The sequence below is a fragment of the Aedes albopictus genome, chromosome 2, assembly GCF_035046485.1.
Source record: "Aedes albopictus strain Foshan chromosome 2, AalbF5, whole genome shotgun sequence".
In the NCBI taxonomy this organism is placed as follows: Eukaryota; Metazoa; Arthropoda; class Insecta; order Diptera; family Culicidae; genus Aedes; species Aedes albopictus.
Genome location: NC_085137.1, coordinates 247,676,940 through 247,703,481, shown reverse-complemented (window position 1 = coordinate 247,703,481; position 26,542 = coordinate 247,676,940). Strand labels below are relative to the sequence as shown.

Sequence of the window (26,542 nt, the reverse complement as noted above, 5' to 3'; positions counted from 1 at the left end):
TTCTGCATCTAGCTTTATTTGTGTACATATAATTTTGATTCTACTCTTCTACAATATTTAACTAGTTCAGTCACACGAAAAGTACGTTAAATTGGTTCTACAAATTCATCATTCCAGCAGGCGTGGCATTGTTAAAGCTAATACACTGTAACGTAAATAACTATTGATAATGTCTCTAAGCTTGTTCAGGAATGCTATAGCCGTTTGTTGTATATCTACTCGCCCCGCGCCGCGTCTCAAGTGTAAAACTTCATCCGGAAATTGTTGGCTAACCGCGTCAACGCTTCAGCCGCGTCAATCTCGTCCTTTTGGTGCACTCCAAACTCTCCGGAACTTTCGGTGTCCTGTGGTGGCTGCGAGGAGGAACGCGGCTGTGGCGACTGCTCCGAAGGTTGGTAGCAACTTGAGTGATATCGTTTCTTCGAACCGGACGGTCTTCTGGAAAGAAGGATGTGATTTAAAATATGCTTATGCTTAAAACACATTGAGTTTTCAATCCGTACCCAGGTTGATCCCAATCAATGTAGTTGTTTTTCGAAGGTGTGAATTTAGCGGTGCTTTCCAACCATTTCGACAGCGAAGGAGGGCCACGTGCTTCACAGCCGGTCATTTGGCCAACGGGAGCTATATTGAGTTGCGATTGTGCCGACAGTTTCTGGAACGGGTTTGGCGCCATCAAATAGTCTCCATTGGGAGGTTCCTGGTCTGCAGGGTCGACCTCTCCCAGGTCTCGAAGGTACTTTTCCATGATGCTGTTTTTGTATTTGCTCGTACTCCTGTGGCTGATCGATGGAGATACGGTAGTGCTGGGCGTGAGGTAGATGGTGCCATTTTGCGCCCGATACGCGTTGGGAAAGTTGGCAGCTATGATGGAGTTGGTGTTGCAATTAAAATCTGGATGGCATTCTTCCGTGGTAGATGTTACCTGTGGGAATAAGAGTATTAGGGAATATGGCTATCACTAGGCTGATTTAATTATATAGAATAATCTTGAATTTAAACAGGATAAATAATCGTTGCAAGATTTTGATCACAGATTGCAAACCTTAACATGATCCTTTGTTACGTACCAACCGATGCTGCAGCTAACAGAATGATGTCGTGGAATAATATACCAAAAGGTGACATCAAGATCTTCATGGGGGCTTCAACGTGGAAGTTGGTTTCGACAACTCGGATTTTCGAGTACCATGAGCTGAGCACGTCATGGGACCCTCTTGTCTCGGCGATAATAATGGATGAGCTATTTACCCTGAGAAAACAGTGGCTCATAGATTCCACCCGGAGGAAAATAGACGAGCGAAGGCATACCAAAGCCGCGATTGAGCGAGCAAAATCATGAGGAGCCAAAGCGGTACGCGTCTTTTTGGTTCTCTGGAAAAGGAAGTGAAATGTTCACATAGACGAGACAAAAGCGTGTGGGCAGACTCCCTAGCCGAGAAAGCCGCATATATCGGGGAAATTCGTCTTCTCTATGGTATCTCACGTCGCCTTAGTGGGACTAAGATGAATACTATGCTACCTATGCATGTTCTGAACAGTTTTTTTTGATTGATTTGTCTTTATTAAAGAGACTTTCAGCCCTTGGCTGGTCCTCCCTCTGAACAGTTATTAACTTAACTTAACAGTTAATTAATTATCCCGACTATTCAGTTGAAACGCTGGATGCACTTCACGGCCCTCCACGCCACCAAAACTTCGGCATGATCCGTTTTGCTCGACGCATTACCAGTGTCTGTGTAGAAGCCTTATTATTAGATCTAGCAGGACAAAAGATTTCCATCCCCTAATCTCCAAATAATTCTGGAGGAGGTTGGCCGGTTGAAAAACAACAAAGCCGCTAGAGCAGATCAACTACCATTGGATCATTACCAAGATTTTGGAGGAGGAAGAATTATCGGAGGAATGGGCGACAAGCTGGCTTGCGGGAACTATCGCGCGATCACACTATTGAGCTACTCTCTCAAATTTTATGCCGCCTACTCTCTCAAATTTTATGCCGCCGTTTATCATCGATTGCAAGAGAGTTCGTGGGGCAATAACAGGCTGGATTAATCGGTGAACGCGCTACAACGGGTCAGATGTCATTCGCCAGGTGTTGCAGAAATGCCGCGAACACAACGTGCCCACACATCACTTGTTCATCGATTGCAAATCGGTATATAATACAATCGATCGAGAACAGCTATGGCGAATACGGATTCCCGGATAAACAGATACAATTGCTCAAGGCGACGATGGATCGAATGATGTGCGTGATTCGAGTATCAGGGACACTCTCGAGTCCCTTCGAAGCTCGCAGAGGGTGGTGGTCTTTCGTGCTTGCTGTTTAGCATTGCTTTAGAAGGTGTAATAAGGAGAGCGGGTATAAACACGAGTGGAACGATTTTCCCGAAGTCCGTTCAGCTGCTTGGTATCGCTGATGATATTGATATTATAGCTCGCAAATTTGAGATGATGTCGGAACGGACATCCGACTGAAGAATGAAGCCAGGCGAATCGCTTTAGTTATTAATGTGTCGCAGATAAAGTGTATGACGGCAAAGGTCTCCAGGGAGGAATTATCGCGCTCGCCACCCCGAGTTTCTATCGACGATGATGAAATCGAGACGTTTGAAGAATTTGTGTACTTGGGCTCACTGGTGACCGCCGACAACGACACCAGCAGAGAAAGTCAGAGATGCATTGTGGCAACGATACCAGCAGAGAAAGTCAGAGACGCAATGTGGAAGGAGATCCAGCTTACTTTGGACTCCGCCGAACTGTGCGATCGAACAAAGTTCGCCGTCACACGAAGTTAACAATCTACCAAACGCTGACTAGACCAGTAGTCCTCTATGGGCACGAGGCATGGACCCTACGTGCAGAGGACCAACGCGCCCTTGGAGCTTTCGAACGGAAGGTGTTGCGTACCATCATCGGCGGAGTGCAGATGGAAGACGGGGCTTGGAGAAGGCGAATGAACCACGAGCTGCATCAGCTGCTGAGAGAATCCACCATCGTCCACGCCGCGAAAATCGGGAGGCTACGGTGGGCGGGTCACGTCATCAGGATTTCGGATAGCAACCTGACTAAAATGGTTCTCAAGAGTCATCCGACCGGTACAAGAAGACGTGGTGCGTAGTGAGCTAGGTGGGTTGATCAAGTGGAGGACGATTTGCGGACCCTTCGCAGAGTGTGGAACTGGAGACACGCAGCCATGAACCGAGTAGACAAGGGACGACTCCTACGTACAACAGAGAATACTCAGGTGTTGGTCTGACCTGTATGGTAAGGTAAATAGTATGTGCGCATCTTCCACCAATCATCGGCCTCTTTAAAGCTTATTATTGGCTCTCTTCAGTAAAGTATTGTCTAACGGTGTCTTGTCATATCTTAGCTGGGAGAGGTCGGAGTCGGGGCGTGGTTGATGAGGACCAACACTAGAAATCTGATTTCCGTCATGGAAGCGGCTACACAGCAGCTTGACGCAGTATTCGACGTACTCGTACCTCGAGCTCAAGAGAGTCAAAACGTGGAAGGGCGCTTGCAGGTTTCTGGGTAGAAGAGGTCCTTGGTGAGGGTGTCGAGGTGAGAGCTATCGCTGCAGACGCGACTCTAAAAGGTGAAAAATCTGGACTAGATCACCTGCCAGTTGAGTCAGGCAGCCGTTGATTAGAGAACGTATGTCATTACAGCGAATCCATTCCGAGTATGCGCGAATAATGGCAATCGGGTCGTGGGTGGTTTCAAAATGGTGAACAACCAATGAAAACCCAGTTCAGGAGTTGGTGTCCTGCATCTTATGAGGGATCCGAGGAGGCCAAAGTTGATAGGAGCCTCTTCTGTAGCTGTTATGCGCCTCCTCGGTGGTCGATGCTACCATGCCCAGGAAAGTCCTTCCTAGGAATGGAAGACCACCGGCCTACTGGTAGACTCATGCTCGACTCAGTCTACTAGCTAGGCGACGGATGCAACGATCACGCACTGACGAGGAGAGAAATGAGTGACGAATGGCATTAGCGGCTGTCCAAGTCGGCTATGTTAGTGTGCCAACATGGACCTATGGGGTGATACATACAGGGTCCTCGTAATGGCCGGAGAGAGACGCTGGAGAGGATCCTCGAGGGGCTCTTTCCGCGTCATGATCCGAGTCCTTGGCCTACTTTCGTTCATAGGACCGCTGTGGGCTGGGGCTGACGATGAGGGACCTAAAAATAGCTACAGAGGCTCCTGAGATGTTCAAATCTGCTATGCAGAAATACCTGGACAACGGAATCTCCCCTAAGATTTGGAAGAGGTAGAGCTTGGTCCTATTGCTAAAACCGGGGAAACCATCCGGCATATAGACCAAAATGCTTTTCAGACGCGGCGGTTAAGGTGCTCGAGAAGATCATCCTCAACCGACTGTTGAGGCACACCGATGGTGTAATGTGTCTCTCGAGTAACCAATTTGGCTTCTGTAAGGGGAACCGTGGGAGCTATTTTGTCAGTTGCTAAGACCGGCGAGATAGCGTTCCAGCGTAAGAGGGGGATTTGCTACTGTGCAGTAATGACCCTTGATGATTCAATACTGCCCGTTTGGCTGCTAGAGCCAGAGCTCCATTAAGTCTTGATAATACCTGAGTACTTGTATAAGATTCTCGGAAACTACTTGCAGAGAATCGTGTACTGGTATACACGAATGAGTTGGTTGTGCTCTCGCAGTATATACTCTAGAAGATTCAACATTAAATTTAATTTCTATTTATATACAAACCTGGAAACATTGCGGCTGCCCGGGAAGCCCAAACACGGCGCTGTAGTTATTGGGGGTATAACAGTGATCCATGAACATATTACCGGGATAGGCACCAGGTCTTTCATCATCGGAAGTTTCACTGTTCCTTCTTCCCATGTACTTCATGTAATTCACGAAGGCTTTGCTATTATTGTTATTATTGCTACTGTGATGTCCATTACTGTAAGCTGGATACGATCGCTTGGAAAAACCACCCGGCGGTGGCGATTGCGAGCTATGCGAACCGTCCCCATTTTCACCCCAAATGCTGTCTTCCGAGCAGATGCTGAACTGCTCCACGTTGCCCTTGGCGTTGGTGTTGTAGTTCTTGATCAAGTTGCCCCAGGTTTTCTTGATGGGATCGTTACCGGAGTTCTTGAGCTTCCGGCGCCAGTTGGCAAACCAGTTGCAGATCTGCGTATAGGTCAGACCGGTTTCGTAGGCCAGCTGTTTCTTTTCCTCCCGGTTGGGATAGGGATTCTCGCGTCGTCGAACGAGCCAATCCTTCAGCATGCGTTTGATTTCCGGCGTGAAGAGGCGCTTGATCGGCCGATGGATGTCGCCTGGTGGCCATACTTTTCTATAAAAGAACGATTCATGAATTAATGGTTAATGTGTTGTAGAAGGAATGGACACAGAAAAATATGCGTAGCTTTTAATTTACTCGTTCATCATAAAGGCTGAAACGCACCAGTTGTACTGTGTTTGAAAAAGTTATATCCAACTAAGAACCATTTCTGCTCGTTTGCAGAAGAACGGTGTATGCGAAGACGTAATCAAGAGTCCGTTGGACTCTGCCGCGAATTCAGCAATCATAAACTAGCACAAGTTGGAAGGATACAATGAGCATGACATGTTGTAAGAGTGCCGAGAAATAGCCAGTTTGTTTCAAAAATAGCTGGCACTCTTAGACGTGGAGCGCAGCCGTTAGAATGAGTGGATCAGGTGAAACGTAATTTAGGGAATGTGCGGCGCGATCAGGACCAATAATGCTGAAGGAAAGTAGTAGCGATCCTTTTATTGTAAACTAATGATCAATGAATAATCAAATGCTTTAAGATTTTTTTTTATGTACAAACAAAAAAAAGTTACAACTATGCTTCTGTGTCCAAGTATTTTCGACTACAACCTTCAAACGATCATCGAAGCGCCAGGAGACATGTGATCGTACTAGTTCAACAAACTTAAAACAGCAAACAAAAACACAGTTTAGTAGCAATATCTCGTTTCAGCAGCAACCTGTTTCAGCGTGAGCGTCGTCTGTGTGTATCGTTTCGTTACCTAGCGGTCGATCAGTAACTGTTGATGATGATTGAGGAGAGAGTGTGAATTTCACACGATGATGTTAGTGGGTTTGTGATCGTGAAAATGATCACGCATGCGCCGCGAGAAAACAAGCAATGTTTTCGGTCGTGTTTTTCGGACTCGTGACATACCCATACAGGCATCGCGTCTTCGGAAACGGTTGTTGTTAGGAAAGAAACATGCAAAAATTACATGATACGTGTTGGATTTGATGATCGTATCTAAAATTAAATCGGGGCAAACAAATATAAAGCACGGTACGTTAATTTCAGTGAGTGTTGCAGTAAAAAAAAACAAGGGCAGGATTAAAACTCTCATTCGTTTCAACTAACCTACTTCTTTTACGATTTCTCACGGGGCGGGATGACTTTTCCATAGCGATTCAGACTATTCTGCAAGTGCAGTTTTGGTTTAGAGAAAGAGAGGGAATAGAGAACATAATCAGATGTGCACGGAGCTATGGAACAATAAATTATCTAATATGTTTGTTCACCTTTTCATGGTGAAGATGTTCAATGGGGCGTCGGTTTTTCGATGATATTTATAGCAATTTTTGAGTTTATACGTTATTGTATTTCAGTGCTAATTGTGTGACGAAAAAGGCACAACAGAACGAGCGGAAATAGCTCAGCCACACGTAACACGAAATACGTATTGCTTACACAAATACAAGTGATCACCAGGGGCATGTTCAGGATAGGGCAACATTACATTAATTAGTTAAATATCAAATTTTTGATAATATTGAATCAACAACGTGATGAATGGGATACGCACTTGCCTGTTCATTCACGACGACTTGCTGCGCCTCGTCCAGGACAAGGCGACGGCAAGGGAAATATGGAGAAACCTGGAGACCGTGTATGCCAAGAAATCGATCTCGTCGCAAACCTTTGTCAGGAAGCAGCTAGCAAAGCTTAAAATAGTGAAACTATCATGTTGATTCGACAGCTGAAACTGGCCGGAGCGAAGCTCAAAGAAAACAACGTCGTTTCGCAGCTTTTTAATTGCCAGCCTACCTAAATCGTTCGATCCCTTGGTTACTGCACTGGAGAATCTTGAGGAAGAAAACTTGAAGCTGGGAGTTGTGCGAGAGCGCCTTCTTGCTAAAGAACTCAAGAAAACCGATCGGCTGTAAAATTCCTCCCAAGAAAACCCTACCACATTCCAAGGTTCGAAACAGAAGTCGATGTTTGCTGGTGAATGTAATCGTTAAAGAAGGGACACAATGCCAAGGACTGTCACGTGAAATTGGAGTCGGATGGACGATCCGGAGCAAATGCTGTATCTGGATCTGGAGGCAAGGCGGTGGTGTTCATGACTTGAAGCTGTTCTGCCGAGAGTGAGGGAAATATGTCCTTCAAGCTGGATTCTGGCACCACGGATCATCTTGTCAACGTAATGAACTGTTTCGTAGACCTCACGAAGTTAAAGCAGCCACTAGGCATCAACGTGGCTAAGGACGGTCAATTCTTGACGCCGTGGCATCCAGGTACTATAATAAAGGGCGTCAATAAGGAAGATACGAGCGCTACCTGAAGGATGTGCTCTTCGTATCTGAGCTGCAGACAAATTTCCTATCCGTGAAGAAAAAGGCAAAAGCGAACGTGGATGTGACTTTCATGAAGAAGAAAGCTGTGATGAAGTTCGGCGGTAAGCTAATCGGAAAACGTCCAATGCGAAGAGATTTCTAACGAGCTCAATTTGTCAATCGATATCAGTAATCTGTGCCACTGTCTGCTGATCCTTTTGAGAAAAAACAACCCTCAATTCCTCGTCACCTGGCATTGAAGAGGACCCAGCCAAAGATGTCAAGTTCGACGAGTGAAGCTTTCCATTCATCACCGAGGTCCATGACGCATCTCCGTTGATAGTGGATGTTGCGACAGGTGATGGTTTTCGGACCGTCCAAAGAGCAAAACTCGCTTTTTACGGTGGAATTCGCTTTTAGCTGTAAATCAAATTTAATTAATTATTTTTAAGTATTAACATAGTTTATAAGTAATAGTTTGCATGAATAGTTTTTATGTTCAAACTAACTATTAAGTTGCATGTTTTTTCAATTTAATTCAGTCCGATAGCTTACATTTTCAGTCCTTTCTCTGTATAATCCTGTCCTCTCTATCTTGCGGTGTCTGCCTGAATACTAATTGTGTGTCCCAATACAATTGGTTTTGATTATTATTAATCGTTCTCGATGAGTTCTCACATCGGTTGAGTGCCGGGGGAAACTGGGGTACTATGGCTCCGTCCTGAACATTCCCCGACCCGTATTGCTCCGTGTTCACACGAGCGGTATCAGCCACTTCCAGGACGGCCAATTTAAACACCGGACGTCGTAGAACACCAGTTGACGTCTTAACATTAGCGCTGCGACGTCTGCCATCTCGTCCAGGAAACACTCGCAGCACTCGCCCTCTAATCCATCCGTTACAGTATCGATGCAAAATCCAACTGGAACGTAGATCCAGCTTGTCGTCCACGAGCTGTGTCGGAGGCTGATTCATCCCGCTTATGCTCAGCATGAGAAAATAATTCGGAGATAGTGCCTCATGATCCGAGGTCTCGATGGGCATGTAGGTCAACTGCCTCGAATTTACTACCGATTCCACTTCTACTACCAAAGGGACCAAAACTTCTTCACTCGGCTTTCGTTCGACAGATAGCGAAGCCAGGGCACACTTAACGGACCGAACCATACGCTCCCAAGACCCCCCCATGTGCGGCGCAACAGCAGGGTTGAAGCGCCATTGAATGACAGTTTTGGGGAAAGTCGAAGCTAGTTCCAGGGTGGTTCCTTTAGGCTGATTCTGTAACTCACCGCTGAATCCAACAAAACTGGTTCCCCGGTCACTGTAGATTTCCGTGGGTGACACCCTCCGCGCTATGAACCGCCAGATAGCCGTTTTACATCGAACTGGTGTCTCTCCGTTGCAGTGACGTAATAATTCTTCGGCAGCACGGGAGGATTCTTGAAGTCGAAGGCAGCATTCGCGATACCTGCGCTGAAGCTCTTCCCTGGTAAGAGAGAGCTGGACCTCCTTAGCTTCCGCATAATCTGGACCTCCTATCGTCTCCGCACGTAGACAACGTTCCCACTTCTCCCTATACTCGACTATCCACTGCTTCAGATTGTCGAACAGCTCCAGTTTTCGCGAGGAACGGCGATCCAATGATTTCATCCTGTTCTCCGCCATGGGCCTGCTGTCTGGGAAGTAGATGTGGTCGTTTTTCCAGAAATGCCCCGTTTGAAACCGTCCGGAGCGCAGACGGGTAGTCGTGTCATCCAGCATCTTCCTCGAACGTGTTTCATCGTAATTTTCCAGTACAGGCACAACTGCATCGCCAACATTCTCTGTCGAGAAAAAATCCTTCACCAGATCGCGTAGATCATCGTCAGACCTTCGAGCTCCATGGTGTAGATGAAAGAGACACAGTCCCGATGGAGAACCCTGGTCAGAAATTGGGCCATACACCGTCCATCCCAATCTGGTTTTCGCTGCAGCCGGTTGTCCAATTCTACCTTCCCGAGTTTTGAGAGGAATTTTTAGATGAGTATTGTCCAAGCCAATTAGGATGGTTGGAACTGCGCTGCTATATTCTTCAACAGGTAAATCACGGAGGTACGGGAACTGTTTGGCTAGTTGACTGAATGGTAGGTTTTGACTGGGAAGACACAGGTTTTCCACGGTATGAGCCGCTTTCAGCACATGTCGTTTTTGCGCGCCACGACCTGATATTTCAAGACTAATCAGCTGTGAGTTTTCCTCTGTGCGTTCCACTTTACCGGTCCACTGTAGGCAGAGTGGATAGGATTCACCTAAAGCTCCCAGCTCCCGAGCAATTCGTGCATCGACCAAAGTAGACGAAGACCCTTCATCCAAGAAGGCATACGTGTGGACGAATTTTTCGTTGTTGAACAACGTCACAGGTACGATACGAAAGAGCGTGGTGACTTTACTATCTTTGTGGACGTTGACTGTTTCGGTTTCTGATGTATTCCTAGCCGGTACTGCTAGTTGCGGCCGGCCTGGATGCAACAGCTTGTGATGCCGCTCTGCACATTCCTCGAATCCACATGACGTAGCTTTGCAGGGAAATTTTCCATGTGCTATCAAGCACCGTCGACACAAATGATGCTCTTCTACACGCTTCCAACGGTCACCCAAACTGAAATTCTTGAAGTCTTCGCATTCATGAACCTTGTGTCCTGGTTTTTCACAAATTGGGCATGGTTTTCCTGGGTACTGCTTTATTTCGAGACTGCTGGGTCGATGGCGTTCGTCTTCGAAATCCTGCGAGCTGCAAGAGGAATGAGCGTTCACGAACAACTTTTCTTTACACTTCTTCTTCTCTGAATTACCATGATTTACATCAGATGATTGAAAAGGAGTAACGTCGCTCGCAGCGACAACTAATTGAGCCATATAGTCACCAAAGGTCCCAAGGTCGACCACCGGGCACTTTTGCTTGAAGAGTGCCCAGTCCAACTTGATGTTCGCCGGTAATTTGCCCACCAGCTCCTGCAGTAGGGCTGGATTGGAAAAGTGGGCCTGCTGACCGGCCGCACGTAGATGCCCGCACAGATTCTGACAAGCGAGACCGAAGGATATTAGGGTTTCCAACTTTTCCGGTTTCGGGGCTGGGGTTGCACGCACTTTTTCCAGTAGAGAATTTATGACCAAATCGGGACGTCCATAAAGCATTTGGAGAGTCGTGATGATCATGGGGACAGCCGACGGTTCCAAAAGGAGGCTCCTCACTGATTCAAGGGCGTTTCCTTTGAGACTTCGTTGCAGACGCATCAAGTTCCTGCCGTGTGAAAATCCACAAAGTTGGGTTGTGTTCTGGAAGCAGCTCATGAACAACGGCCACTCGACAGGATCGCCCGAAAAATTCGGAAGTTCTTTGGGAACGATGTGTCTGGCGGCGAGTTGATGAGTCGTCGGAGAACTAATCCACGGCTGAGACGCTGGTGCAGTTGTCAGGGTGTAATCGAACGGCGGGACCGCTGATGGTAGACCACTGTTTACAGCACCTGTTGACGCTATCGGCATTTGAGTACTTTGGACCGTATGTACTTGGGGCACCGAAGGCATACTGGACGACGAAACAAGCGGATAATCGGCAAAACGCACTGAGGGGGCTGTTGCAGGGCGGACATGGGGAGTACTCTTATGCAGCGGATTGAAGAGGAATGCATCATGACGAGAATGGGGGGGATTGCATGGTTCGGTCACAGGGAAATTAGTGTGTTCTATTAATGGCGTACGCTTTGGTATGTTAAATGTCACATGGCTTTGCAATGGCCTTATTGAATTGGCAATATAATTAGAGCACGTATGACTCACCGAAATACTGGCTGCTGACGTCTGCTGTCCACTGGGTGATGGTTCGAGGCCGGACATTTGCACCGGCTGGCTACCGGTGGGCTCCAATGCTACATGGGAGTGACCTCGGGTGCCTACTGAGCTTGACATCATGGCGCAAATCTCCTGCTGTTCCGGACAAACGCTGGACGCCGACCTTCGTTGATTATCGCTTTGCATCGGCTCGCTTGCTGCTAACGGTCCACCTGGAGCGAAGTTTGTCTTGGATGGAACTAGCTGCACTCCACTAAACTTCCGTTGAATTTCCTGAAGGTTCACCGCGATCTGTGCTTTTGGAAGGGGTTGAGGTACTTCTGGTAGGTCCCAAGTTAGGCTCCAGTCCAACGGATTCTGTACTTGAACCTGCGGTAGTGCATTGCCTACGTGAGGTTCCCCAATAGAACACGAAGATCGCCACCTCGTCGCATCTTGGTTAGGTGGCTGACTCGGATTGAGTCCGAACATGAGTTCGGCAGGCTGCCCTGTAGAAGCTGCAGCAACCTTCGTTGGCACTGATAGGCTGGGCGTGAAGACTGTTCCTGTCCGTGACGATACACCAGCGGGGATTTCATCGCACCCGATACCGGACTCCGTAGTTGTGACAGGTTTGTCCTGCAGCCACTGATGGACCTTTTCAATGCTCGACATTGAACGACGGCTGCTTGCATGATCATCTTCGAGCAGCTCTGCGTGCATAAGGTCATACTTTTTCTTCAGGTATTCCTTTTCACGCCGAAGTCTGTCCTCAGCTGCTTTCTCTTGCAAGCGGTTTTCTTCCTCGAGTCGTTGTAGTTCTAACTGAACCCTGGCTCGAGCCGTAGAACTCGACGATTTCCGCGAATTCGATGGAGGAGGCGGTGGAGCCCGCCGTTGGCAACGAACACACACTACACGTTCACCGCCGATACATCGATCAACCATAGCACACGCGGAATGGATGGAACGAAGGCACTCACAGCAGCGCTCAATTTTGTCGTTGGTGACGATCGGTTGACCGCATGTACAATTGAATCGGGCCGCCGCCATCGCACTTCTCCGCTACCACACGTTGATAGAAGCAATCGTGAAAATGAAAATCTAAAAGTTTTGTTGCGACAGGTGATGGTTTTCGGACCGTCCAAAGAGCAAAACTCGCTTTTTACGGTGGAATTCGCTTTTAGCTGTAAATCAAATTTAATTAATTATTTTTAAGTATTAACATAGTTTATAAGTAATAGTTTGCATGAATAGTTTTTATGTTCAAACTAACTATTAAGTTGCATGTTTTTTTCAATTTAATTCAGTCCGATAGCTTACATTTTCAGTCCTTTCTCTGTATAATCCTGTCCTCTCTATCTTGCGGTGTCTGCCTGAATACTAATTGTGTGTCCCAATACAATTGGTTTTGATTATTATTAATCGTTCTCGATGAGTTCTCACATCGGTTGAGTGCCGGGGGAAACTGGGGTACTATGGCTCCGTCCTGAACAGTGGACTACGAAGCTCATGGCGACATGGGAGTCCCCGAGCAGTCTGTTCAAAACGAAGTCTTGCCTGATGAAGAAGACATTATGACTAACGATAAAGACACCAAGGACGAGAAGCCGGAGCACTCCCATCGCAAACAGAAATGGTAACCCCGAGGTGCAGCAAACGGGACTGCGTGATCCTGATAAGTTGAAAATTTGAAATTTGAAAATATTTAATATTTGATTGGAAAACCACCAAAGTTCCTAGAGACCCTATGGAACGAGGAGACTTACTTTCAGTCCTGAGCACCCATGGTTGCACTCCATCCTGGGCGATTGCTAGCCATCGCCTTGACCTGTGGCCTGTGGGCCCTGAGGCCAGGTCAAATTTCTATCGACTTCCTTTATTTCCTTGTTGAGGCTACGCCACCATGAGCCTCTGGGTCTGCCTCTGCTGCGATGTCAGGCTGGGTTCCAATGTAATACTTGTTTGCAGATTTCGTTCCCACTCCTGCGTAGAGTGTGGCCGACCCCCCGTATAAAAATTAACCGTTGAACCTATTGTGAAAACTGTAGACAAACAAAAGAATCTCATGTTAACAACGTTTTCTATTGTAAGTGTACTGTACAGCACATTTCAAAATATCATTCGTTATAACGATTACAATAGATAAACATTAGATTTCATTGTTACAGTGTTTTCTATGGGCATACAGTAGATTAACATAAGATTTCATTGTTACAGTGTTTACTGAAGACATACAGTATAATCACATTAGATTTCATTGTTATTTTTCATTAAGTTTCACGCCGAACTCCATGGCACTCAATTTGGCCGATTTGGCGTAACCGCGTAAACCTCACACATTTTTGTGTTTGAAATTTTATGCGTGTTTGTTTTGATGTCCTCCGGGTGTGTGAAGCGTAGTGTGTGAAGTGATGGAAAGTTTGCTGCTTCCGATCGAATTCTGCGTGCGCCGATAAATCTCGGTACCCGCATTCGGAATGGCCACTCGTAAGCGCTTCGGTTCCGACTCCAAACGCACGACGGAGAAGTGGTGTGCAGTTGCTGCACGGTGCAAAGGCGGACCGAAACAAGCTACTACGCTACTACTGCTGGGACGAGTTTTTCTGCTGCAGCCCAACACGGTCGCCTTCAAGGCGGAGCTGCAAAAGCTCGATTGATTCGGCGAAACTACACGGCCAAGTCTACTGCTGCTGCTGCTGCTGGAAAAACCCATTGTGGGCCGGTGTGCGGTAAGTACGATATTGCTTTCGTTTTATATTTCAGTAAATATTTATCTGATTGCAATAGGAAGCAATCAGTGAAGTACTAGATTGAAAGTAGTGAGCTGGATTTTTGTATGGTGAGATGATCAATTCGCCGTTTCTGCAATGAAATGGTGCAAACAGCGTGGGTTATATGATTTCTTGCCTAATTTGATGCTGTTTGAGCAAAAGTTTGGGTAACTGTGTTGTTGTATTATTTATTTCTTGTAACTTCAACAACACGGCTACCCAAAGTTTTGCTCAAACAGCATCAAATTAGGCAAGAAATCATATAACCCGCGCTGTTTGCACCATTTCATTGCAGAAACGGAGAATTAATCATCTCACCATACAAAAATCCAGCTAACTACTTTCAATCTAGTACTTCACTGATTGCTTCCTATTCTGATTCTAGGGTGGTCAAACTTCCGGACATACATTTGGAGTATGGATTTGTCATTTGGAGCATAGCAGCGTTTAATATGAACAATCCAGTTCGGTCGTTCCGCCAGGGAGTGTCGAATCAAATATCAACTGCGGCGTTCGTATGCTGTGGACGGACCTGTTCAAGAAGGACCTGAAAGCAAGAAATCGTTACGCCAACAACTGAGTTGCAAGGGGTGGAGATCCCCCACAAGTTTTTAAGGGCATTCCAATTAATACGTAAGGGTACAGCCAGAGAGGACGCGACACGACGCGGATTTTCCATGCGATTTGACTCCTTATTATTGATTGTTATTCCTTTGCGTGCAAATTTCCGCGTCACGCGCCCACTCTGGCCGGCACCTAAAACCAGAGGGGACGCCACAAGTTTTCAAACCAGAGGAAGACGGTAAGATTTTGCGTTTCGTTTTTTGTCTTTTTTCGGCGTTTTTTTTAGAATATTCGCGACTACGAAGGTTGATGAGCCGGGAAACACTCTTTCTTCCTACGGGGTTTCTTATGGGAGTATGAGTGAAAAAAAAGCAAAAAATCTTCCCTCCTTCACTTTCTCACAGAAAACCGCAAACAAAATCATCACCTTCGTAGTCCCCAATGAGTCACGCCGAGAAAAGTTGAATGGTCGAATGGAATGCCGCAAAGTAAGTTTATTTAGGATTTGTCTAAAATTATGTCCCAAAAAGTATTTCAACCGTACGAATAAGTTTAAAAAAAAATAATATAGGGGAACTTACGTATTTTCGGCATTTTTCTTCGCCATGGTTTTTTTCAAACCTCAACTCAGAGTTGACCTCAAATCCTTCCCAACCGAGCTGAATTATACGGCCAAGTTTCAGGCAATTTGGCCGACAAAAACCCCCATGAAGAGAACAAACCTGCAGATTATACCCAAAGTCACCCTACATAAAAAGCGTGTATATTTGGTATATTTAACTCAGTATTAGCTTGTTCTCTGTCACTCCACATGAATTTTATCAAAAACGAAAACAGAAGCACTGACCCATTCATTAACTGAGTATAACTTTCCATTGGAATAAAATGTTTACCGCCACACGCAAACAACCTAGCACTATCGCTGTCTGACGAATTTCTAGTCATACAACAAAAGAACCCATAATTTTGATTGATTTGTAGTTCCGTGCAGTTAACGTCACTTGTCTATGAAATGCACGCTGTGTCGATTTTTTTAGTTAATATCAAGGTTAATATTTAATTACTTTGCGGTATTCCCATGCAGCGCATTTATTATCGGAGAGAGAGAGAGCATAAGAGAGTAAGTAATTCTACGAAAAGCCGTAAAATGTATACTTCAGAATGGGCACGACCCGTCTATTTACCAAATCTAAAAATAATAATGAAAGCAAGAAGTAATGCTAGTACGTAAGAGTATGTAATAGTCGAGGTAATAGTTCAACATAATTGTAAAATAATGCAGAAAAATTTCAATATAAAGCCCCTGAGATTTTCCCGGTTTTGACGAAAATATGAAAAGCTTTTATTTAGAATTTTAATTGACTGCAATCATTCAATTCATATTAAACTTGTCTAGTGAAACATAATTAAAACCATATTGAACAACGAGTAGGTGACAGCATACACTCTAATATTATTTTACACAAGATATTCACAATAGCAGTAGTGGGGACACTACACTTGTTACTGAATTAGAACCATCTTTCGCATTTGGTCGCTTTGCAACGTCTTCTAATATAGGATCGCTCTTCAAGCCTGGAACACATGCGTGCGTTTGAGTTAAATTCTATAGTTATCCCTTGGATTAACTATCAAATTAGACGCAATTGCATGCTGTATTCCGCAAGCTGTTTATCAAGTGTCTATAAGTGCTGCAATAATGGTTAAACACGCTGTAATGTTACATTTGTACCTCATCACCCACTGAATGCAGCTACATTAGTGGACTAATAACACTTAGCGCGCTGGGCACGGTTCCCATATGCCGCTCATAGTGTTGCCACATATAATGCTTAGTTTGCTAAACCCAGTTACCTGGCTGGTGGGGCATGGGAGCCTAAGTTTCGACCATCAATGCAATCAGACGTTATTTGAACTACGACGAGCGATCCAAATATTTGAAGAACTATTCAAACCGAGATTCAAACTATATAGAAGCTTGTGTACAGTCAACATTTAACAAACTTAATCTATGCAATATTTTGCATTTTAACGTTTCGAACGATCATCAAGTATAGGTTCAACTTTTAGTATATCGAGTTTTTTTAGTGCTACAATAATGGTTAAACACGCTGTAATGTTACTTTTGTACCTCATCACCCACTAAATGCAGCTACATTAGTGGACTAATAACACTTAGCGCGCTGGGCACGGTTCCCATATGCCGCTCATAGTGTTGCCACATATAATGCTTAGTTTGCTAAACCCAGTTATCTGGCCAGTGGGGCATGGGAGCCTAAGCTTCAATCATTAATGCAATCAAATATTACTCGATTTACGACATGATTGATCCAAATATTAGATAATTGTTCGATCTGTGTTCTTAAAATGTAGCCCTTAATTTAGCATAAAATATAAATACAAGCTTCTAGTCCAAATGCATAAAGATAGTTCAGATTCACTGTTTTTCAAGCAATCAGTAACAAAAATAAAAAGCAGAAATAGATCAAACCATTCCAAAATGTTCATATTCGTTTGTAAAATAAAACTATTCCAAAACATTGGAATTTTCTGTTTCACAATAGAAAACAATTCCCAAACCATTGGATTTACCGTGAGCAAAACAGTATGTTCCATAAACACAATTGAAAGCAATTCCAAAACAATAGAATCTAATGTGTAATTAAGTCACTGCTCAAAGAACAATATGAAAACATAAGAATCATCTGTATCACAATAGAAAACAATTCCTAAACCATAGAACCAAACGTGGAACCAGTAACAAAATTACTACTCCAAACAATACGTTTATCGTGCAATTCACTGTTTTAAACATTTCGAAAACATAAGAATCTTCTGTATCACAATAGAAACTATACCCAAACCATTGAATTCAATGTAAACACAGTACAAACAGTATGTTCTGTTTCACAATAGAAAACAATTCCAAAACAATTGAATCAAGTGTGGAACCATCAATAAAATCACTACCCAAAACAATACGTTTACTGAGCATTTAATTATTTGAAACTATTCGAAAACATAAGAATTTTCTGTTTCACAATAGAAAACCATCCCCAAACCATTGAATCTAATGTAAAATCACAGTTCAAAACAGACAGTTCTCGGCATATTTAACAGTTCAAAACAATACAAATACATAAAAATCTACGGTATATTTGATTCCACGTATATGTATTAACAACATTTCATTTACATTAGAATCTTCTGTTTTGCGAAAAAACTTGTATGGAAAAAAGTCATTTTTTGTATTGTTACGATACTTAACAACCTATACAATTCAATGTGAAATGCTCATTCACATTTGCTTCTATTGTTAGAAACATTAGATTCTATTGTTTTTCTATTGTTATTTTCACATTGAATTCTATTGTGAGAGCATGGTTTTCAATGGTACTGTTACATAAGAATCCTATGTTTTTCTATTGTATTTTTTATCCGGGCCACTACCACATTCGCTCCCGAATTTCTGTCGCTATCAGCTTTTGATGACATCATGACATAGGAGATCCAACTGTGAGGCCAACATGCACGAATTATATACCGCAGGCATCTATTGGTGAAGACCTGTAGTCGTTGAGTGTTCTCCGCTGATACACACCAAGTTTCACTGGCTTACAGCAGCACAGATTTCACGTTCGAGTTGAACATTCTGTTCTTGGTGCGTCTACTAATCTGATTATTTCCCATACATTTCTTAAATTCGCAAAGGTAGCCCTCGCCTTCTTGATCCGCGCACCTATGTCCATCTTGGTGCCACCATAGGCCGCCATTTGGCTACCAAGATATAGGCTTAATCAGAAGACGTTTCAAATCAGCTGATTTTGGGGGCCTATTGAAAAGGCCTATTGGAAGCTTTCAACACTCTCCACTGCTTGCCCAGTTACCGTGAAGCTGGAAGGATTGACCGTGACATCCAACGATTTGGTCTTTTTGACGTTGATGGTGAGACCTGCTGTCGAGGAGCGGTCGGAAAGACCATCGAGCTTACTCTGCATTATCATAGTGCCGTTGAGCTAAGAGAGAAACGTCATCAACCAGTTCGAAGCCATTCAGGTGCTCCATTGTAATAGGGCTGTCACAGCAACTCACGATTTGGTACACGATCAATCGCACCTACCAGGATCTCGTCGATTACGATCAGGAATGGTAGCGGTGATAGGATACATCCTTGCCTCACTCCAGCAACGACCCGGATGGGATCGGACAAAACCTCGTTGTGCAGTAATCTGCACGAAAATGCCCCGTACTGTGCTCGAATGAGGCTGATTATTTTCTCAGGGACACCTTGCGCCTGAGGGCTTTCCACATGTTTTCGTGATTGAGACGGCCGAAAGCTTTTGCGTAATCAATGAACACCAGGTAGAGAGATTCTTGAAATTCATTGATTGGTTCCAAGATGATACGGAGCGTGACAATATGGTCCACACAGGATCGTCCGACACGGAATCCGCCACAGGGTTGCGTCAATCTTCTCTTGTTGATCTGTTTAAGGATCACTTTGCAAAGGACTTTGAGAACGATGCACAGTAACATGATACCCGCCAATTATCGCATTCAGTCAGGTTACTCTTTTTAAGCACCTTTACTAAGACGCCTTGTATCCATTCGACCGGAAATGTCGTGGTTTCCTATATGTTGCAGAATAATCGATGCAGCAGTTGTGCAGTTATTAAGGAGTCAGCTTAGCTTAGAGCATCTCAGCTGATATGCGATATGCTACGGATAGCTCTTTCTATCTCCTGCAATGATGGAGCTTCGGTGTTGACACGAGTAATGCATCGAACCCTTGGCGGATCATGCTGAGGTGTTGGTGGCGTGGCCGATACTTGAAAAAAGTTTTCAAAGTGCTCGCACCAGCGTTTCAGCTGGTCAGCCGGGTCGGTCAATAGCTGTCCAGATGTGTCTTTCACGGGCATCGTAACATTCATCTTAGCCCCACTAAGCGACGTGAGACATCGTAGAGGAGACGAATTTCGCTGGTATTTGCGGCTTTCTCGCCTTCGTCGGCTAAGGAGTCCGCCTACGCTCTTTTGTTGTCTACAAGTGCGTTTCACTTCCTTCGCGAGAGCCGATTAGCGCTGACGGGCTACTGCTTAGGGTCCTCGTGTTTTCGTACGCTCTATCGCGGATTTGGCGTTCCTTCACTCCTCTATTTTTCTCCAGGTGTCATCTGTGATTCACTGCTTTTTCTGGGTGCGTAGCTCACCCAAATTATTCTCGCCGGTGGCGATGAAGGCGTTATTGATAACAGCTCCATTGATCTTCTACCCTTCCACCGGCCGGAATATTCGCAGCACGGTTTTCCAGCTCCTCGACGAAGGGCCTTTTCACCGCAGCGTCTTCCAGTCGGCATGTGTTGAACTGGCGCCCGATTTTCTCCTCCTGTCGATGGATCCTCGCAATGCGCAGCCGAATTTCACCGATTAGGAGATGATGGTCGGACACATTGTCGGCGCTACGCTTGTTTCGCACATCAAGTAGGCTCCGTCTCCTTTTCCGGCTGATGCAGTTGTGGTGATTTTCCGTCACGCCATCACGGGAAACCCATGTCACTTTGTACACTGTTCGATGAGGAAAGAGCAATCCTCCAATCACCATGTCATTGTTGCCACTCATTTCTCCGTGACCATGGCGTCCCATGACGTGCTCATAGTCCGAGTTGTCGGAACCAACCTTCACGTTTAAGTCGCCCATGGGATTCTTGATGTCACTTTTTGGAATCTTGTCCACAACAGCATTCAGTTGACTATAAAAGTTCTCTTTGTCTGCAGAATTTAGCCCGACGCCAATCTGTGTTCTCCAAAGTTCGGCCAACGGACTTCGCTCAGTCCTAGGATCTCAAGCTACATACGGCATGCATTATTGGCTGGATATGCCAACGTGACTACTGCTTGTACTTGTACACCAGGATAATCGATCGAGGGGGATGTACATCATCATATGCGTTGACGACTTGCTCATCGTTGGCGACCGGAAGGATCTGGTGAGGAAGATCAAACCTGCACTTGCCAAGAAGCTCCAGATGACGGACAGTGGTAAAGTAAATAACTTTCTGGGAACCAGGATTCGATACGACCGTACTGCTGGTCGAATGTCCCTAGCACAAGAAGTTGTTGAGGACCGCGTGATGGTGAAATCAAGGGTGAAGTTTGGGATACAAGACTGTAACCCCGTCAAGACACCGCTGGAGAAACGCTGGTCCTTCCCAGGACAAGGAAGCAACCCAGTCAGTGATGTATTCCTACCGTGAACTGCTGAGCAGCCTCCAGTACACCATGCTATGTGTCCGGCCTGATATCTGCTACGCCATCGGATACTTGGGGTGTTTCGAAAATCAAACAGGCGAATCATCAATTTGTATTAGTAAGTAGTAGAAGTAATATGTAGAAATGTAAAATCGATAATCTGTATTAAAATGTACTAATGGTATTGACTCTTAGCGATCGGATGGATCTGGTGAGGAAGATCAAACCTGCACTTGCTAAGAAGATCCAGATGACGGACTGTGGTAAAGTAAATAACTTTCTGGGAACCAGGATTCCATACGACCGTACTGCTGGTCGAATGTCCCTAACACAAGAAGTTGCTGGGGACCGCGTGATGGTGAAGTTTGGAATACAAGACTGTAACGCCGTCAAGATACCGATGGAGAAATGCTGGTCCTTCCCAGGACAAGGAAGCAGCCCAGTGACGCATTCATACCGTGAACTGCTGGGCAGCCTCATGCTCACCATGCTATGTATCCGGCCTGATATCCGCTATGGCGTCGAATACTTAGGATGTTTCGAAAATCAAGCTGGTGAACCAGTAATTTGTATTAGTAAGTAGTAGTAGTAATATGTGGGCTGCAAAACGGTGAGTCGATAAGGAGAGCGTCCAACATAGCTCTGTTCCTCACAAGTTCCTACCTCATGCTTCCACGGGTCAAGCGATGACAAAGACCGCCAGCTAAGAGTTGTGTGCTTAGTTGGTAGTGCAGCCTGGGCACTGTTGTCCTTCTGACTTCAGCTAGATTGAGGAGGTACGATTCGAGCGTTTGTTCACCAAGGAGGTGCGGCCCAAACAGCGTCTGTTCTGGCATCCAGCGGCTGAGTAAGAAACGCTGCACCACGCCCAGCTAGATCCAAGGTGGTAGCCCCATCAGCGTGGTCGTCCCAGTGTTGGTTGGGACGTTAAATAGAACTGGCACGATGGCCCTCCGGCGAGACAGGAGTGTTGGCGTAGGCCCAACAAGCCACCCGTAAAAATCCCCATTGCGAATAACATAGGAGAAAATACGACTCGATGCAATCGGCAAAGACCCACGCGACGAAATAAGGACTACGATTGGAAACTTGGAACATGGAATTGCAAGTCACTAGGTTTCGCAGGATGTGACAGGATAATCTACGACGAACTACATCCCCGCAACTTCGACATCGTGGCGTTGCAGGAACTTTGTTGGACTGGACAGAAGGTGTGGAAAAGCGGGCATCGAGCGGCTACCTTCTACCAAAGCTGTGGCACCACCAATGAACTGGGAACAGGATTTATAGTGTTGGGCAAGATGCGACAACGTGTTATCGGGTGGCAGCAGATTAACGCAAGGATGTGCATGTTGAGAGTTAAGGGCCGTTTCTTCAACTACAGCATCATTAACGTTCACTGTCTACACGAAGGGAGACCTGATGACCAGGGATGGGAACACTCACTTGCAACGAGTTACATTCACTTGCTATTTTCTCAGCTCAGAAGGGTGCAATCAAAAAGCGATGTATGGGCGACTTTTGCCTTGTGATTTCGCTTAAAATTTGCCGAATAAAGTAAGGGTCGCACACGAATCCCAAGGTCGTGACAGAGCTGTGAAAGCGACTCTCCACTAGGTGAGTGTAATTTACATTCACCTCGTGGAGAGTTGCCTTCGCAGCTCCCTCACGACTTCGGTATGCGTGTGCGACCCCTACTCTATTCGGCATCACAAGGCAGAAGTCGTTCATACATCGTTTCCAAATGAGTGTTTCCATCCTTGCTGATGACGAGAAAGAAGCGTTCTACGCACAGTTAGAGCAAACATACGATGGTTGCTCGCCGCGTGACGTGAAAATCGTTGTCGGCGACATGAACGCGCGCAGGTAGGAAGGGAGGAAATGTACAGACCGGTAATCGGGCGAAACAGCCTGCACGCCGTATCGAATGGTAACTGCCAGCGATGCGTAAACTTTGCAGCCTCCCGTGGTTTGGTAGTCCGAAGCACCTTCTTTCCCCGCAAAGATATCCACAAAGCCACCTGGAGATCACCCGACCAACAAACAGAAAATCAATTCGACCACGTTCTAATCAACGGTAAATTCTTTTCGGATATAACCAATGTCCGCACATACTGCAGTGCGAATATAGATTCGGATCACTACTTAGTAGCTGTATGCATGCGCTCAAAACTTTCGACAGTTATCACCACGCGTCGAAGTCGAACATCGAGCAGCTGCGTAACGTAGAAGTGGCTCAAGACTACGCCCAGCAGTTAGCAGTGGCCCTACCAACGGAAGAGCAGCTTGGCGCAGCTACACCTGAAGATGACTGGAGGGACATCCGATACGCCATAGGTAGTACCTCGGCTACAGCACTAGGCTTCGCGACTCCGAATCACAGAAACGACTGGTACGACGGCAAATGTGAACAGTTGAAAAACGAGAAGAATGCAGCATGGGCGAGAATGCTGCAACACCGTACGAGAGCGAATGAGGCACGTAACAAACAGGCGCGGAACAGGCAGAACTCAGTCTTCCGGATGAAGAAGCGCCAGCAGGAAGAACGAGATCGCGAAGCGATGGAAGAGCTGTACCGCGCTAAGGACACACGAAAGTTCTACGAGAAGCTGAACCGCTCACGCAGAGGCTTTGTGCCACAAACCGACATGTGCCGTGATAATCACGGGAATATTCTCACGAGCGAGCGTGAGGTGGTCGAGAGGTGGCGGCAGCATTACGATGAGCACCTCAATGCGACGTTGCAAGTACCGAAGGTGGCGTGGTAACAGATCTAGGAGTATGTGCACAGGACGAAAGACTTTCGGCCCCTGACCTCCAAGAGATTGAGGAGGAGGTTGGCCGGTTGAAAAACAACAAAGCCGCTGGAGCAGATCAACTACCAAGCGAGCTTCCAAAATACGGTGGAGAAGCACTGGTGAGAGCACTACACTGGGTCATTACCAAGATTTGGGAGGAGGAAGCATTACCGGAGGAATGGATGGAAGGTATCGTGTGCCCCATCTACAAAAAGGACGACAAGTTGCATTGCGGGAACTACCGCGCGATCACACTACTGAGCGCTGCCTCTCTCAAATTTTATGCCGCCGACTATCACCGATTGCCAGAGAGTTCGTGGGACAATATCAGGCTGGATTTATGGGTGAACGCGCTACAATGGACCAGATGTTTGCCATCCGCCAGGTGTTGCAGAAATGCCGCGAATACAACGTGCCCACACATCACTTGTTCATCGATTTTAAATCGGCGTATGATACAATCGATCGAGAACAGCTATGGCAGATTATGCACGAATACGGATTCCCGGATAAACTGATACGATTGATCAAGGCGACGATGGATCTAATGATGTGCGTAGTTCGAGTATCAGGGACACTCTCGAGTCCCTTGGAATCGGCAAGGTGATGGTCTTTCGTGCTTGCTGTTCAACATTGCGTTAGAGGGTGTAATAAGGAGAGCGGGGATAAACACGAGTGGGATGATTTTCACGAAGTCCGTTCAGCTGCTTGGTTTCGCCGATGATATTGATATTATTGCTCGTAAATTTGAGACGATGGCGGAAACGTACATCCGACTAAAGAGTGAAGCCAGGCGAATCGGATTAGTCATTAATGTGTCGAAGGCAAAGTACATGATGGAAAAGGGCTCCAGGGAGGAATCACCGCGCCCGCCGCCCCGAATTTATATCGACGGTGATGAAATCGAGGCGGTTGAAGAATTCGTGTACTTGGGCTCACTGGTGACCGCCGACAACGACACCAGCAGAGAAATTCAGAGGAAATCGTGCTTACTTTGGACTCCGCAGAACTCTACGATCGAATATAGTTCGCCGTAACACGAAGTTAGCCATCTACAAAACGCTGATTAGACCGGTCGTCCTCTATGGGCACGAGGCATGGACCCTACGTGCAGAGGACCAACGCGCCCTTGGAGTTTTCGAACGGAAGGTGTTGCGTACCATCTACGGCGGAGGGCAGATGGAAGACGGGACTTGGAGAAGGCGAATGAACCACGAGCTGCATCAGCTGCTGGGAGAACCAACCATCGTCCATACCGCGAAAATCGGGAGGCTACGGTGGGCGGGTCACGTCATCAGGATGTCGGATAGCAACCCGACTAAAATGGTTCTCGAGAGTCATCCAACCGGTACAAGAAGACGTGGAGCGCAGCGAGCTAGGTGGGTCGACCAAGTGGACGATCTGCGGACCCTACGCAGAGTGCGGAACTGGAAACAAACAGCCATGGACCAAGTGGAATGGAGGAGGCTACTATGTACAACAGGGGCCACCCCGGCCTTAGCCTGATCGGTAAGGTAAGTAAGTAGTAATATGTAGAAATGTAAAAACAATTATGTATTAAAATTTACAAATGGTATGGTCTCTCGTGTGCCCCCCACTTGACACGTCCATGTTTAAAACATCCCCGCAAACATCTCAACTCTGATCAGATGAAAGCGCGCGACCATTTGCTGACGTGAATACAGAGTCCACTGGCCATTAGAATCAGTTTTCTCGCGTAAATTGGATTTGCTGTTTGGCAAAATTTGAAAATAAAACAGAAATGAAAAATAAAGCTTGAGAAAAACACTCATCGCGTTTTGCTCCCGCCCCGATGGATGGATGGATGGACGACACTCGGTTGATATTCAGTCTGCTGCAAAACACGAAACATCAGTTTTTCTTGTCGGTTCACCTCTAGAGGCAGGTCTCTTGTGGTCTTGTAAGCAAACGACAACGACGGCAGAGGCGGCGGGTGTGGGATATAGATAGAATCATTGCCACCACCGTCATCGGTGGCCGTTTTTCTTGTCTTCTTGAAACGACCGCCATCTTTGAATGGCGAAAATTTTCACTATCACTTGTGATCCAGCTTTAGAAATTGAATAGTTGAGCCTCCTCAATGATTGATTTTTACGCTTGAACCCGCCAAGTCTATTGTAGAACAAAATACAGAGAGGATTCAGAGCTTCCGTTGATACAATGTTTACGCAATCAAACAGTTCAGGGTGAAAACATGTTCGTGTTAACAGACTGTTACTTAACAGATTTTCCTGTTTTCTATACGGATCACACCAAACTGTTGATAACTGTGCAGCTTGATTCTGTTATATTCTTGTTGGAGTTGATATGATGTTGTAACACTTGACAGACTATTTATAAACTGACCGTACCTGGAAATTAGTTGACAACTTTTTATTCCTCAATTTTGTCACAGGTCTGAAGCTGTTCTTCACGCCAATGTCCTCGATGATCACCAACTATCACCAAACACAAATATCAGCAAACAACTAATTCCTCCACTTCACAGAAATGTCCTTTTTCTAAGCCAAAAGTCTGTGCTCGCGTTTCGCGTAGATTACCACCTTCCGTTAATGAGTTCAAACTATGAATGACCACCACCGAGAGCAGAGTGGTCGCTGGCTTTGGCGCTCAGCGTGTGGCGAATTGATCTTCACCGAGGCGATCATCAACATCATCAGCGTCAGCCAGCGCACGATCTTCACAACCGTGATGATGTTGATGATGTTGATGATAATCGTGCTCCGTTGTG

General features: G+C 45.9%; 1 protein-coding gene across 3 annotated transcripts; it reads right to left on the bottom strand.

Annotated features, from left to right (window-relative positions):
• LOC109433275 (uncharacterized) lies at positions 1 to 26,542 on the bottom strand. Of its 3 annotated transcripts, none has more exons than XM_019709704.3 (5): positions 26,163 to 26,542; positions 6,397 to 6,456; positions 4,739 to 5,339; positions 504 to 925; positions 1 to 435 (listed from the first exon to the last, which is right to left on the bottom strand). In XM_019709704.3, exons 2-5 carry the CDS (start codon positions 6,438 to 6,440, stop codon positions 237 to 239), a joined length of 1,266 nt encoding a protein of 421 aa, XP_019565249.3. In that variant the 5' UTR covers positions 6,441 to 6,456; positions 26,163 to 26,542; the 3' UTR covers positions 1 to 236. The 3 variants fall into 3 exon arrangements, with proteins under 3 accessions (XP_019565249.3, XP_062707442.1, XP_019565248.3); XM_062851458.1 differs by having other exon boundaries at positions 1 to 438; positions 6,401 to 6,456; positions 26,163 to 26,541; XM_019709703.3 differs by having other exon boundaries at positions 1 to 438; positions 26,163 to 26,540.

Coding starts and splice junctions, on each gene's coding strand:
- LOC109433275 (XM_019709703.3), bottom strand. CDS start 6,440: ATGGAAAAGTCATCCCGCCCCGTGAGAAATCGTAAAAGAAGTAG. Junction 5,340..6,396: donor AGAAATCGTAAAAGAAGTAG/GTTAGTTGAAAC, acceptor GTTCTTTTATAG/AAAAGTATGGCCACCAGGCG. Junction 439..503: donor ATTGATTGGGATCAACCTGG/GTACGGATTGAA, acceptor CCTTCTTTCCAG/AAGACCGTCCGGTTCGAAGA.